The sequence below is a fragment of the Diceros bicornis genome, chromosome 8, assembly GCF_020826845.1.
Source record: "Diceros bicornis minor isolate mBicDic1 chromosome 8, mDicBic1.mat.cur, whole genome shotgun sequence".
Classification (NCBI taxonomy): domain Eukaryota; kingdom Metazoa; phylum Chordata; class Mammalia; order Perissodactyla; family Rhinocerotidae; genus Diceros; species Diceros bicornis.
The window spans coordinates 6,027,709-6,042,071 of record NC_080747.1 but is presented as its reverse complement, the minus strand read 5'-3'; the positions used below and the strand labels follow the sequence as shown (position 1 = coordinate 6,042,071).

Sequence of the window (14,363 nt, the reverse complement as noted above, 5' to 3'; positions counted from 1 at the left end):
CCCAGAGGTCTTGCTGGTTTCTGAGCATCACCAGCCTGGGGAGTGCTTCTCTGGGGGCTCCCTGGCCACTCTGGGGAACTCTTCTCACGGAGACCAAGCCCAGGGGCCAGCTGACACCACCTTTCAATGCCCAGCCTTCCCCTCCCTGGTTATCCCTCTCTCCAAGACCACCCAGCTACTGACAAGGTCACCATGACCTCTACAAGGCCCCGTTTAACGACCAGTTCTCCATCCTCACTGCACACAACTTACCAGCAGCATTTGATATGTGAGTGTATCAGTATCCTATGGCTGCTGTAACAAGTTACCACAAACTTAGTGGCTTCAAACAACACAGGTTTATTACCTTACAGTTCTGGGGGCCATGAGTCGTGCTAGGCTAAAATCAAGATTTCAGCAGGGCTGCATTCTTTCCTAGAGGCTCTAAAGGAGCCTCTTCCAGCTTCTAGAGGCAGCCCACACTCCTTAGCTCATGTTCCCTTCCTCCATCTTCAAAGCCGGCAACAGCAGGTTGAGTCCTTCTCACAGTGCATCACTCTGACCTTTTTCCAATGTCACATCTCTTTCCAACTCTCTCTCTGGCCTCCCTCTTCTATTTTTAAGGACCCTTGTGATTACCCTGGGACCCCCCGGATAGTCCAGGATGACCTCCCTTTTTAAGGTCAGCTGACTAGCAACCTGAATTCCACCTGCAGTGTTAGCTCCCCTTTGCCAGGTAACCTACCACGTTCACAGGATCTGGGGATCAGGACGTGGACATCCCAGGCTCTGCCCTAAGGCCTCACTCTTCGCCACAGCTCAGCCAGGCCCTGTGGCGTTAAAGACATTTATACACTGACCACTCCCCGGTATAAATCTCCAGCTCAGATTTCGCCCCCCAAATCCAGACTCCCCATCCAGCACTCCACTGGACATCTCTACCTGGACGCCTCATAGGCACGTCAAACTCAACAAGACCAGATCAGAATTCTTCATTTCCTCCCCACGGCTTCTGCATTTGAGCAGAGGGTGTCTCTATGCTTCCATTTGCTCAGGCCGACCCCTGCTTTCATCGTGATCCTCTCTTTCTCTCTCTCAGTCCCCACCCAATCCCAGCAAATCCCGCTGGCTCGGCCTTCAATTTATATCCAAAATCCCACAACTTCTCAGCAGCCCACCATTAACCACCCTGGTCCAGGTTGCCCCCATCGTCCACCTGGTCTCCCACCTGCCTCTCTTGGTCTTCTTGCTTCCACCTCTGCCCTCTGACCTCTATTCTCACACCTGCCACAGGCATGCTTTACAAAGATGAGTCACAGCACGTCACTTTCCTCTCCCGTGGCTTCCATCTCACAGCCAGAGTCCTGACCACAGGCCACGGGGCCTTTCCTGATCTGGCTCCTCCTCACTCTTCCGGCCTCACCTCCTCCCACTACCCCCCCGCCCCTCCCCTCTGCTCCGGCCACACCTGGCTTCCTTGCTGGTCCTGGACCACATCAAGCACACCTCACCTCTGTCCTCGCTATTATGTCACTCTGGGAAGCTCCCGCCCACCACGTGCCCTTGCCCCTCCCTCATTCCATTCTGGCCTCCCCGCCACCTCCTCAAAGCGCCTTCCCAGCCCACCCTGTGTAGATGGCACTCACCACTGTCTCTCTCAGGCCACTTGCCCACTGCATTTCTCTCCACAGCCTGAACCACCAACCGCCACACTATAGATCAACATGGTTCTTTAGTGTCTTTCTCCCGCCCCGAGAATGCAGGTTTCTTAAGAGTGGAGACTGTCTTGTTCTCTTGTATCCCAAGCACCCAGAACAGAGCCCGGCACCCACAGGACCCTCCATAAACACCGGTAATGAGAGGCTGGCTCAGAAGCCTCCTGGCCACTCCACCCTTCACTGCTTCCAAGAGAACTTTCTGTGACGATGGGAATGTTCTATAGTCTGGGCTGTCACTAGCAGGTGGGGGCACTGAGCAGTTGAAATGCTTAAATTTAAATAGCCACACAGGGCTAGGGCTACTGTATTGGACACAGCAGTTTTACAACATCTGGCAAATGGCTATAACAGCCTATTAGTTCACCCTTTGCAGGAATAGACAGATAATAACTTAACAGTGAGCTTTTATGTTCAGGTTTTCACAGTGCTTTCCTGTAAAGCTTAGCAACAAACATCCACCAGAATGTTCCAGCATTGGCTTCCCAGAGGGAAGAGCGTGTGCAGGTGGGGCGAGTGGGCTCTGAACGTGAGGGTCAAGGTGAGACCCACAGGAGAGGGCTGGGGCGTGGCTCCCTGGGCCTCCGTTTTCTCATCTGCAAAATGGGCCAGATGCTTCCCACCTCACGGGGCAGGAGCAAGTGAAAGGACCTTGTGAAAATGTTCTGTCATGGTACTTCTTAAAAACTCAATACATTGACACAGTATTATTATTTTGTCTTTTCTGGTGAAAACCTAAGAACCAATAATAGAAAGTGGAGATAATCTCCTCTAAGACCCTTAAAAATCTGAGCAGGTGCCCTGGGGCCTGCAGGTAGGGAACACAACAGGACCAGCGGCGCTGGGGGAGGGCCAGGAGGACCCCACGGCAGCGATGGGCCAGACCACTGGACAGACATTCCTGGGGACAGAAGCCTGGGTTTGCCACAGGGTTGGGGGTAAAGGGGGTAGAAGGAGAGGAAAGAAGTGGTCAGATGTATACCATGGACAGATCACCCGGAGATTTGGGCAAACGGATGGGACAGAGCACAAGTTGGGTGCCGCCTGGTGGCTTAGTGGTTATGTGCGCGCGCTCCGCTACTTGCCACCGGGGTTCGGATCCCAGGCGGCCACCGACGCACCGCTTCTCTGGCCCTGCTGAGGCCGCGTCCCACATACAGCGACTAGAAGGATGTGCAGCTATGACATACAACTATCTACTGGGGCTTTGGGGGAAAAAAAATAAATAAAAAAAATTATTAAAAGAGCACAAATTGGGGGGGTGGGGAGACCTAGGGGAAACAGTCACCAAAGGCCAGAGGCCAAGAGGTGGGGACTGAACCCAGGGGGTGCAGTGGGACCGGGGAGGGGCAGGCACTGGAGCTGATCAGGAGGAAAAGGTAGTAGGACCGGTGACCAGCTCTGGGAGAAGACAGAGGGGAAACCTACGGTGACCCAACGGCCCTGTGCCTTTCCAAGTTTGGGACGACAGAGGGAGCGGCAGGGTGAAGTGGGAAGAGGCTGAACTCATTAGCCAGGAGAGCGCCGTGCGGTAAGACTCCAGCCAGCAGTTCAGACTGTTCTTTGAACAAGCGCTGCACTCCCGGGAGCGCTCACCTAGGAAAGGCGCTCTACAGAGCGCGCATGAACTCATTTGACTCGCACACCGACTCGGGGGGAGACCCTGCACTCGGCCCTGTTCTACAGACCAAGAAACGGAGGCTCAAGAAGTGAAGCGCCTTGCCCGGGTCACAGGGCTCTTAGGCAGCAGAGCGGCATTCGGCCGGGGCCGCTGGCCAGGTCCAAGCCCGCAGCCACCACACGCTGTCTCCACCTTTCCTGGGAGTTATCTGGCCATAAGCGGGATACACTAAGGACCACGCGATGCATCCTACTCAGATCCCATCCTCCCTTGCTGATAATTTCCCCAACTCCAATGGGCCTCCCCGCCGCCAGTGTAGATGAAGCCAAGCCGCCAGAGTCAGACCACAGACTGGGGGGCCGGCCCTCCTTACCTGCGCGGTGCGCTCGGGGGCATCCGGGGGAGGCTGCGCCCCGAGGGGGCGCCGGAGGGGACCCGGGCCCGCGGGGAGCCAGCCTCGGCCTCCAGACCCATCGGGCAGGGCGAGGACAGCTGCCAGGAGGCCCCCGGCGAGCACCCACGTGGCGCGCCCCGAGGCGCCAGCCGAGCCCATCGCCCGCCCGGGACCGGCGACCCCAAAGCGGCGGGCGCCGCGGAGCCGCCGGAGCTTCCGGACCCCAGGCCCGCCCCGCCGCCGAGCATGCTCAGTGTGAGCCTCCGCGGAAAGTTTTCTGGAACAGACGCCGGCATCTGGGGCTTGGCGGGCCGGCAGGCGGGGAGGACGGGCGTGGGAGGGAGGGAGGCAGGGAGAAAAGTTGGCGCGGCTGGCGCCGGCGGCCAGACTCGAGTGTGCTCGCGCCCCACCCAGGGGCTCAGCAGTACCCGAATCAGATCGGGTCACTCCCCTGCTCCCAAAGATGTCGGGGGTTCCAAGAGCCCGCCACTAATGCCTACTCCATCGGTTCTCTCTCAGCTCAGGCCCACCTCCTCCAATAAGCCTTCCCTGACACACACCCCAGGCTCAATCCATATTCTGCCCCAGCACCACCAGCCCCTATTACAGAACTGAGAAGTGTTTGGAGAGGCAGAGCCATGTGTCCTGGAGAGCCCAGAGGGGACGAGACAGCCCAGAGAGGGACACTACGTTTTTAAAACTATCCAAAGAAAGAGTATCCAAAGAAATAGCCAGCATAAAGCAAGAACTTCAGGTTACTGCCCGTAGGGTTCCCAGGAGACTTGGAGACGCTTCTCAGGAGCCATTTAAGAAGTTCCGCACGGCGGAAAGTGTGAGCCCTGAAGCCAGACAGACACAGGCGTTGATATATCTGTCCCGTTTCCAAACTGCAAGACCTGCATGGGCGCGTCTCCTCTCTAGCTGTTACTTTCTTCATCTATAAAAAGTAAATCTGGATAATATTTCCCTTCTTGCCCACCTGGAAGGGTTGGAAGGAAATGATGGAAGAAACCAGAAACTTGAGCTGGACATCTAGGTTAAAAACATGAAAACCTTCTCTTTTGAAGTGGATCCCCATGGTATTCCTGCCCCTGCCCTTATAGGGAATTAAATTCCAAAGGGTAGGAGCGTGTGTGTGTGTGTGTGTGTGTGTGTGTGTGTGTGTGTGTGTGTACCCCCAGCACCCAGGACCGCGTATCTTCTAGTAGCTGTACTGTACTACTGTACTAAGCAGTACAGGTTTGCTTAAGGAAAGAACAGAGGCTGAACCCATCTGGTCGTTTGTCTCCCACACAGCCAGGAGACCCTCAATGCCTGGACCTTGTCTGGTTCCTTGCTGGTTGGAACAGCAGGTCTCCATAAATGCAGAGTGAATGAAAGACCATGCAGTGTCTTGTTCCCAGAGGGGGCCAGGAATAAAAATCTCTCTACACATTGTCTTAGAGGAAAGCATTGACCGTTCATGGAAGAAAATAGGATCAAAACAGGAGTCTTCAGACGAACAAGTTCAGAAGTGGCGCCGGACTGTGCGGCCCAAGGATGGCTGATTGAGCAAGGCTGGAGTGGGAGCTGCACTGGGTCACTTCACCGCTCTGACCCTGCGCTTCCTCTTCAGGAGGATGGGCGGATAATAGTACTCATCTCAGAGGGTTGTTGAGAAAGTTACTGAAATCATCAGGCTATTTAGCATATCGTAAGCGGTCAATCACCTTAACCTAGCAACACCCTCCTCCGTGGCTGGGTTCCCCTTCTCTTCTGGAAGTCAAGAGGCCCGGTGTAAACCAAGACTTTTCCCAAGGTCCTCCTTGCTGAGAACAGTCCTGCCCGCCCGCTCCTCTGGCCGGGCATGCTCAGTGCAAAGGCAGGGCCGGGGGCGGGGGTGACTCAAAGTTTGGGGCGGACGACCCAGGCTCCTCCCTCGGGCTGGGCAGCGCCGGGAAGGGGGAGAGGAGCAGGAGGAAGGAGACTGCACAGGCCGGAGAAGTCCCCGAGCGCGCGGCGCCCCGGGCCCGCCGGGCTCCGAGTCGGCGTCGCCGACCTGGCGGGGACGGTGCAGCGGGCGGGATGCGGCCGGCCCGCCGCCTGAGCCCCGATGGCCCGCGGCGCGGCAGCCTGCGGGAGCGACGCGCGGCTGCTGCTGGGCCGGGACGCGGTGCGGCCGGCGCCCGCGCTGCTGGCCCCCGCCGTGCTGCTGGGCGCCGCGCTCGGCCTCGGCCTGGGCCTCTGGCTCGGCTGCCGCGCCGCCCGCGCGCGCCCGCGGCACCAGGTGGGTCGGCCGAGCGGGCGGCCGGGGTGTGGGCCGCCCGGAGCGCGGTCCCCCTCGGCCCCGGGGTCCGGGCTTCCAGCCTGGGTCGGCGTCCGCTTCAGCGTGATCGCGGGCATCGCGCGCAACCGGTCCTGTCCCGGGCTCCCCTTCTGCTCCAGGAGGGGGCTGGAGTCAGTGATTTGAGAGGGAGGCGGCAGGGTGACAGAAGGGCACTGGCCTGGAGTCCCCCAGAAGTGCCTGCTCCATCCGACTCCTCGTGTGTGATCGTGGACAGCTGCTAAAGTCCTCTGGGCCTCAGTCTCCTCATCTGTAGAACCAAAGCGTTTGCACTAGAGGCGGGCCGAGGGGCCCTGCTCAGCGTGGTGGACAGGAGGCTGGGGGTTCTCACCCCTGGGTGTCCGTTCCTGCTTCCTTGTGTGTAGATTAGGTAGCTCGCCTCTCTTGAGTCCCAGCTGCCCGACTGGTATACATTCGTTCATTCACCCGACAGTAAAAGTTTGCTGAGCACTTTCCACTGCCAGCCTCGGGCCTAGGGGCTCAGGCGCCACATCAATGAGCAGGATAGACCCTGCCCTTGCCCCTGGAGGTTCCAGCCTCCAGAAGGAGAGGGACAGATTACAGGTAAACATTGGACTGTAACACAGCCTGGTGAATTCTGTGATGGGGAAATGTTGATGCCAGCCTTTACTGAATGCTGACTGTGTGCCCGCGCTCACCTGGATTTTCTCACTGAATCCCCAAAACAACTTTGTGAGTTTGTGCCATTAATGTCTCCATTTTGTAGAAGAGGAAACTGAGGCACAGAGAGGTGAAGTAACTTGGCAGAATGACAGCCGTGTGTCTAACCCCAAAGCCACTGTATTGTACGTGGATGAGGTGGTCCCAGACGGCTGCCTGAAGGGGATTCGTGGATGCTTCATGTGGCGGTTGTTATGGAATGGGATGCTGTGTGGAGATGCCTGGCATACATTTGATCAGTGGTGGTGTGGTCACTATTTTAGGTCCTTGCAGCTTTGACCTCCTTGAGACATGAAGTCTGGTGGGGTCTGAGAGTAGGTGGTGTGGTCTTGTCCCCGCATTGCTGGCCCACGTGAAAAGAAGACGAGTCCAGCCTGTGTAAGCCTGGGCTCTTTCACACTGCAGGTGACTCCTGGGAGTGTTGTGCTGCAAAGGGTGATACAGGCTGAAACTAAAATAGTGCAGGATACTTGCAGGTAAGTTTGAGGCTGTCACATGCCGCTGGTGATTGAGAGACACTGAGAGACATGGGCGTCTTGTGTGGAGAGGGAGTAGCACGCAGAGCCTTCACTGGGTGCAGGCCCCGAGCTGAGCGTTCACGGGCATTTGGTTCTCTGTCCTCACGCCAGGCCCCTGAGCTGGGGACCAGGCTCTGCCAGGTTGTTCTTTGTCCAGGGTCCCATGATGAGTCAACAGTGGGTCTGGATTTCCACCCTGGTCTGTCTGCACCCCTAAGTCAGAGCTTTTAATCATGGGCTACCGGGTGAGACGACGGTTAGCGTCTGTCGTAGTCTGTTTGGGCTGCGATAACACAAATGCCATGAACTGGGTGGCTTATACACAACAAGCATTGATTTCTTACAATTCTGGGGGCTGGAAGTCCGGCATCAGGGTGCCAGCATGGTGGGTTCTGGTGACGGCCCTCTTCTGAGTTGCAGACTGACATCTTCTGGCTGTGTCCTCAGAGAGTGGAAGGGTCGAGGGATAAAAAAGAGCAGTGATCTCATTCACGAGGACTCCACCCTCACGATCCGATCGCCCCACCTCCAATACCATCTCCTTGGAGGTTAGGATTTCAACATATGAACTGGGGGAGGGGGAGCATGAACATTCTGACCATAGTGGTAGCCCATATTGCAGCTGAGTAAGCTGAGGCCTGCAGGGGTTGCCCAGGCTGTCTGGGTTTGCACAGCTGGTCAGTAACGGCTGCACTAGTCAGTTGAGGGCAGTGGTGGCTCAGGCCAGGGCCGTGGGCATGGAGGGGCTCTGGCTGGAGGGTGGGGCTGACGAGATTGTCTGACGGCTTGAATGTGACCTTTGCAGCAACCTGTTTTCTAAGTGGACTCCTTTATTCCATCTCCTCCGTCTTGCTGCTCTTTCTAAAGTGCACATCTGACAATGGGACTCTTCTGGTTAAAAACCTCCGGTCACTCCTGGTTGCCTACAAAAGATAATGGCTAGTTTCCAGCGTGGTGCATAAAGTGGCTTACCTTCCCTGGGGCGTCCAGCCTAACACAGGTGCCCGTGCACCCACCGCTTCCTGCTCTCCAGCTTCCCAGAATCTCCTTGATCCCCAGATGCCTCTGCGCTTCACACATCTGTTCTCTGCCTCTTGTGCGCTCATCCTTCAGGACCCAGAGAGAAGACCACGCAGGGAAGCTAGACCAGGCACCTCCTCCCCCGTGCGTCCTGGGCACTCTGTCCTCCTCTGGTCCAAGGGGAGCTCATCACTTTGTCTTGCACTGCTTTCCTTTTGTTGTTTTTGTTTTATTTTGTTTATTAGTTTTATTTATTGCTTCATAAAACTTTTTATTTGCATCAAAGTTATGCATGCACATAATTTAAAGTGTTGGTTTACAAGCAGCAACACCCCACCCATTTCCCACTTCTCAGAAGCCACCTTGTCCAAATCTTTCAGCTGGTTGTTTTGGTAATTTTCTCCCCATTTCTAAATAACTTGCTTTCGAGGCTGCTTCTTGTGTTTTCCGCTTTAGGCAACAGCCATCATCTGGGGCTGGGGGAGTGAGTTAGTCTCTTCTCTCTCCTCCTTTAGCTATACGCCCACCCAGCCACCACCACGACCACCCTCCCTGTGTACGTATAGGGTAGTTTTGGTTAAATGAGTACTCAGTGTTTCCTTTATTAAGATCCTGTAAACATTTTTCATTGTAAGTCAGGGGTCAGCTATGATTATGATTACTTTCCTTTTTTGCACAGCATTTTATTTTCCCTGAAATCAATAGTTACACAGTTATTCCCATTTGCTTAGATTCTGTGTACTTATCATTCCTTTAACACTAAACTCTCCCCGTTTATGTCCATTTCCTCTCAAGACATTTGAATGCATTAGGTGTTGGATCAATTTAATCTTCTAGAAAAACGTGTCTCCCAGAAAGCTTCTGGCCTGCTCCCGTCTGAGCTGGTTGCTCTCCAGACCCCTGTGCTCTCAGTGTGGACAGACCAGCGCGTCAACATCCGTGGGAGCTTGTTAGAAATGCCAGTTCTCGGGCCCCGCCCCACTCACTGATGAGAGTCTCTGGGGAGGGGCCCAACAAGCTGTGCTGAACAAGCCCTCCAGGGATTTATTTGTTCTTAAAGTTCCAGAAGCAGCTGCTCTAGGCTTTTGCCGTGCAGGGGGACCTCTGGGGCCATCACGTGGGCCCTCCTCACCTCGCTCCTGGGCTGGATCCCCTTTCAGGAATCCCCTGCTCTGTCTTTCTTGGCTAATTTCCTCATGTGGGTGGAGCACATCCTCCAGTATCTGTCTGAGAAAGGGATGGATGGAACTTCTTTTGAGAAGAACATCGTGTTCTTCTACCTTTATTGGTAATTTGGTTAGAGTAGTTAGGTTATAGAATTCCAGGCTGGAAATAATTTTCCCCCAGAATTTTGCAGGCATTTTCTCCATCGTCTTCCAGCTTCCGTTGTTGATGTTGAGGAATCAGGTTCTATTCTGATCCCTGGTACTTTGCATGGAATCTTTTTTTCCTAGTGTTCCTCTATAGAATCTTAAAGGATCTTTTCTTTGCTCCCAGTGTGTGAAATGCACCAGGATGGGTCCTGGTGATAGTAATCCATCGTCCTGTGTGTTCAGAAGGCCCTTTCAATCTAGAATCTCATTTTCTTGATTTCTTTGATGATTCTTTTCCTTTTATAGGTTCTGTTGCTTCTTTCAGGAATGCCTATCATTTTTTGGTTGAATTGGGCTTCTAAGTATCTTCCTTCTCTCCTATTTTTCATCTCTTTGTCTTTTTACACTGTTTTCGGGGAGACTTTTCTCAACTTTATACTTGCATTGAGTTGTTCATATTTTTAATTTTCAAGAGTTCTTTTTTGTCCTCAAAATGTTCTATGTTTATCCTATCCTGTTCTTATTTTGTGAATGTAATATCTCCCCTTACGTCTCTGAAGATATTATAATTGTTTCTTTGTTTGTGTTAAGTTTTCTCTTCCCTGTGCAGGGTCTGTTTCCTCCTTGTTTTTTCCTTTTGTTTGTTTTGGGGTTTTCTTTCATATGAGAGTCTGTCCTCAAGCGGCTGGTGACCCTTGGCCTCCTGGTCATTTTTTAACTGGGGAGCAAATAACTGATGCTCCCCTGTGGATGAGGTTTTTCTCCTGGAGTCTTTTCTGTAGGATGATCAGACTGGGTCCTTCCTTGCAGAGCCCTTGTACTGGTCAGTTATGACTGCTCAACAAACAAGCCCAAAATTTCTGGCTTCATCTTCTACCATTCTCTACCCAACCCTGGCCTGCTGCAGCCACACGGGTTTCCCTGGATATGCTGAGCACGCTCCTGCCTCAGAGCCTTTGCACTTGCTGTGCCCTCTCCCTGGAATGCTTGTCCCTGAGATATCTGAATGGCTTACTCTCTCATGTCCTTCAAGTTCCTTCTCAAATGCCCCCTTATCCAGGTGGCCTTCCCCTCCTGTCACTGTCCATCCCCTCATCCTCCATTATTTTCCCCTATAACACTTATCACCTCTGACATACTATATATTTATTTGTTTGTTTGCTTACATCTCTCTCCTGTCACTGGAATGTAAGCTCTACGAGGCGGGGGCTTTGTTTATGTTGTTCATTACTCCAGTCTCAGTGACAAGAATAAGGCCTGACACTTTGTAGATGCTCCATAATAGTTGCAGACTCAGCGACAAACTGGCGATATTTCTTCACTTCAAAGGTTATATCCATGAGCAGCTGCTGGTCAGAGAGAGGCTTGATGAGTGTCTCTGGCATAATTGGATTTTAAATACAGTGGATCGTTATGTTCTGTAAAGTCACCTCAAACACAGAATCAGCAAATACTGAATCACTGCTCCTGGGGGCACAGGGCTAGGCTTCTGCGAGACTCTGGTCACAGCATTTTCATTAACCCATCAATGCATAACCTTGTTTTATGTCTGTTTCTGTTCAAAGAGACCGTATCTAATATACATTGTAACTTCATTAACGTAGAACTCAGGGCCGCCGGCACTGTAACTCAGGCCCGAACGAAGCTTATCTAACGCACGCGTTTTCTCCGTGAGGCACATCCCGGCCTTCCTGTGCCCAGAAACACTAGACGGCTCTTCAGCACTACACTCAGGGGCCATTTTAAACAGCGAAATCGCCAACAAAAAGCACAAAAATGTGGGGGAGAAAAGGCACTCAATAGTGCGGGGAAGGGCCCCTTGTTTGCAGTAGGAGAGCTGAGACGAGAGGACAGAGCCTCGCCCTGTCCAGTCGCAGTGCAAAATCGCCCGTCAGGCAACTCACGTTTTTCACGGTTCCGCACACCTCCCGGAATGACCACCAAAGCACCATGAGTGTTGATTTGGTTTTACAAACAACTGATTTGGGGGCTTCTCAGGAAGGTGGCACCTGGACGGTCTTGAAGGATGTGTCACTGAGCCCAGGCGGGAGCGGGAGATGGGGCACTGCACACATGGGGCCAGGCAGGAGCACCGAGATGGGCAGACAGGACTGCTGGGGGGGTTGGTGGCTAAAGTCACAGAGGCACTAGGCTGACTGACTTCAATGTCCCCCCCCCCTTTGGATTTTAGAAAGATGACGCTCAAAGTCTGCTCAAGAATTTGGAGTCTAACGCACAGACCCCCTCGGAAACCGCCTCCCCACCCAGGAGGAGGAAGAGAGAAGCGCAGACCTCGAAGGATGAGGAGGCTCTGGACGTAAGCTGTGTGTTGGGGTGTGTTTGCTGAGGTGACGTTGGGTGTCGTATGTCCCACCTGGCAGCACAGCTGTCAGACAGACGAGCCTCTGACAGATCTCGGGTCCCAGTAGGCTTCTTTTTTGAGGTATAATTTATATACAATAAAATGCACGGATTTTAAGTTTACCATTTGGTGAGTTTGGCAAGTGTATACACCCCGGTAACTGATACCCAATCAAGAACGTCCCAGCACCCCGAAAGTTCTCTAGTGCCCCTTTCTGGTTAGTCCTCCCATCCTCCACCCCTTCCAGAGGCAGCCTCTGTTGCGATTTCCGTCGCCATGATTGGTTTTGCTGTTCTAGAACCTTCTTTAAGTGGAATCGTGTGCTTTCTTGTGCCTGCATTCCCTCAACATAATGCCTTTGAGATTTATCCGTGTTGTTGCCCGTAGCAATAACTCATCCTTTTTAATTGCATAGTCCCTTGTGGGGATTTGCCACAGTGTGGGTTGTTTCCAGTGTTTGGCTATTCTGAATAACACTTCTGTGCATGTTTCTATATGTTTGTTTACTTGTTTTCATTTCGTTTTATTTCTTTTCAGTAAATATTCGGTGAATATCTGGGAGTGGGAGTTCTGGGCCTCTGACGGAGATGTTAAAAGATGGATTCTCCCTGTTCCTTCCTCACTGGCCCCTACTCCATCCCGCCAGAGCCTGCCCATAAGGCATCGCTTCCCGCATGAGCTCCACGGATGGAGAGGGCGTTTCTTCCAAAGACGTGATATTTCTAGTCACTTCCTGGTCCCCAGAAAGTGCCGCAGGCTCCAGTCTTTCAGCCTCAATTGTCTAAAGGTAAAGACAGGTAGTTAGGTAGGTAGATAGATATAGAGAGAGAGGGAGAGAGAGATCCTGGGAAAAGAAGACTGAATGAAGTTTCTTTTTAGCCCCTGCCGAGTGCCACGCATTTTCACACAGATCATTTCCGAGTGATGTGGACACTCGTGTGGATTATCTCATGCAGTTCTCTCAGCAGCCCCATGGGGTTGACCTTATTTCTATCGCCATTTTCCAAATGAGGAAACTGAGGCTCGGGAGATGGTCGCTGTCCCGAGGCACATAGCTGAGATTTGGGGTTGTTCGGCCCCTGCCCGGGGAGGGCCGCTTCCCCACACCCCACTGCCCTGGCGCTCCCAGTCATGGCCAGCAGCGTCCGCTTACCACGGTGTTTTAAAATGAATTTCACCAAAAAGTTTGAAATCAGTAGGGGGAAGCTTCTAGTTAAGTTGAAAAATCGGTTTTGGGGAGTCACCCCCTGCAGGCACTTCCCACAGATTCTGGAGACAGAGCTTCCCTCATCCACCCTGGGCAGGACCCCGTGGAAGGATTCACTGCCCTCCCCAGGGCTGACCCGGGGCGCTGGAGCTGGAGAGGGAGCTCCTGGCTGCTCTAGGAGCAGGGCTCACCACAGATGAGTCAACACGTCCTGGTATGGCTGTGTGTCTTCAGCTCATGCTCCCTCCCTCTCTGTTTCTAGGTGCTTGTCTCTCCATGTGTGTCCGTGCCTGTGTGTGTATCAGTGTGTCTCTCTGTATGTCCATCTCTCTTTTTTTGTGAGTCTCTGTGGGCCTCTGTGTATGTCTGCGTGACAGTGTGGATTTGCCTGTGGGTGTGTGATGTCTCCCTGCCTGTTTCTCTTTCCCTCATCTGTCTCTTTCTATCCCTCTGTTCCCCTCCCTCGTTGTTATTAAAACCCTGCTCATAGAAATGAAAACATATGTCCATGTAAAAACTTGTACACAAATGTTCATAGCAGCACTGTTCACAATAGCCAAAATGTGGAAACACCCTAAATGACCATCAGCTGACGAATGAATAGACAAAGTGTGGTCTGTCCATACAGTGGAATACTATTCAGCCATAAAAGGGAATGAAGTCCTGAAACATTCTGCAACATGGATGAACCTTGAAAATATTACTCTAACTGAAAAAAACCAGTCACAGGAGACCACATATTATAGGATTCCATTTGTATGAAGTGTCCAGAACAGGGAAATTTATGAGACAGAAAGAAGACTAGTGGTTGCATAGGGTGAGGGCAGGGGAATGGGAGGAACGGGGTGATGGCTAAAGGGTACAGGGTTTCTTTTTGATGTGAGGAAAATGTTCTACAATTGACTGGTGATGATTGCACATATCTGTGAATATACTGAAAATTATTAAATTGTACACTTTCCGTGGTTGAATTGCCTGGTATGTGAGTCATATCTCAATAAAACCATTAAAAAAAAATAACCCCGCTCACACAGCGGGCAGCCTTGGATGTGATGAAAACAACACTGGCTTTGGGATCCAGAATCCCAGAACCCGGTCCCAGCTCTGCCACCTGTTTGCTGTGTGATGTTGAGCAAGAAACATAACCTATCTGAGCCTCAGGTTTCCCAGCTTTACGATGACAGTAATGATGCTGGGCCCCCAGGGTCACCAAAGAGTTAACTCTGTGAA

At 52.7% G+C, this 14,363-nt stretch overlaps 2 protein-coding genes across 5 annotated transcripts in view; one reads left to right on the top strand and one right to left on the bottom strand.

Moving 5' to 3' along the window:
- Positions 1–3,889, bottom strand: part of EVC2 (EvC ciliary complex subunit 2) — a 138,440-nt gene extending 134,551 nt beyond the window's left edge. Inside the window, exon 1 of the mRNA XM_058546710.1 lies at positions 3,689–3,889. Within this exon, the coding sequence (XP_058402693.1) occupies positions 3,689–3,868 (180 nt within the window). The 5' untranslated portion in view covers positions 3,869–3,889. The remainder of the gene's footprint in view (positions 1–3,688) is intronic.
- Positions 3,890–5,665: 1,776 nt separating this feature from the next.
- The window catches only part of EVC (EvC ciliary complex subunit 1), a 76,959-nt gene continuing 68,261 nt past the window's right edge, over positions 5,666–14,363 (top strand). For 3 of the 4 annotated variants that reach the window (XM_058546708.1, XM_058546707.1, XM_058546709.1), the window contains exons 1-2: positions 5,666–5,975; positions 11,756–11,881. In XM_058546708.1, the coding sequence (XP_058402691.1) occupies positions 5,802–5,975; positions 11,756–11,881 (300 nt within the window). In that variant the 5' untranslated portion in view covers positions 5,666–5,801. The remainder of the gene's footprint in view (positions 5,976–11,755; positions 11,882–14,363) is intronic. The other variant, XM_058546705.1, reaches the window with a different exon arrangement.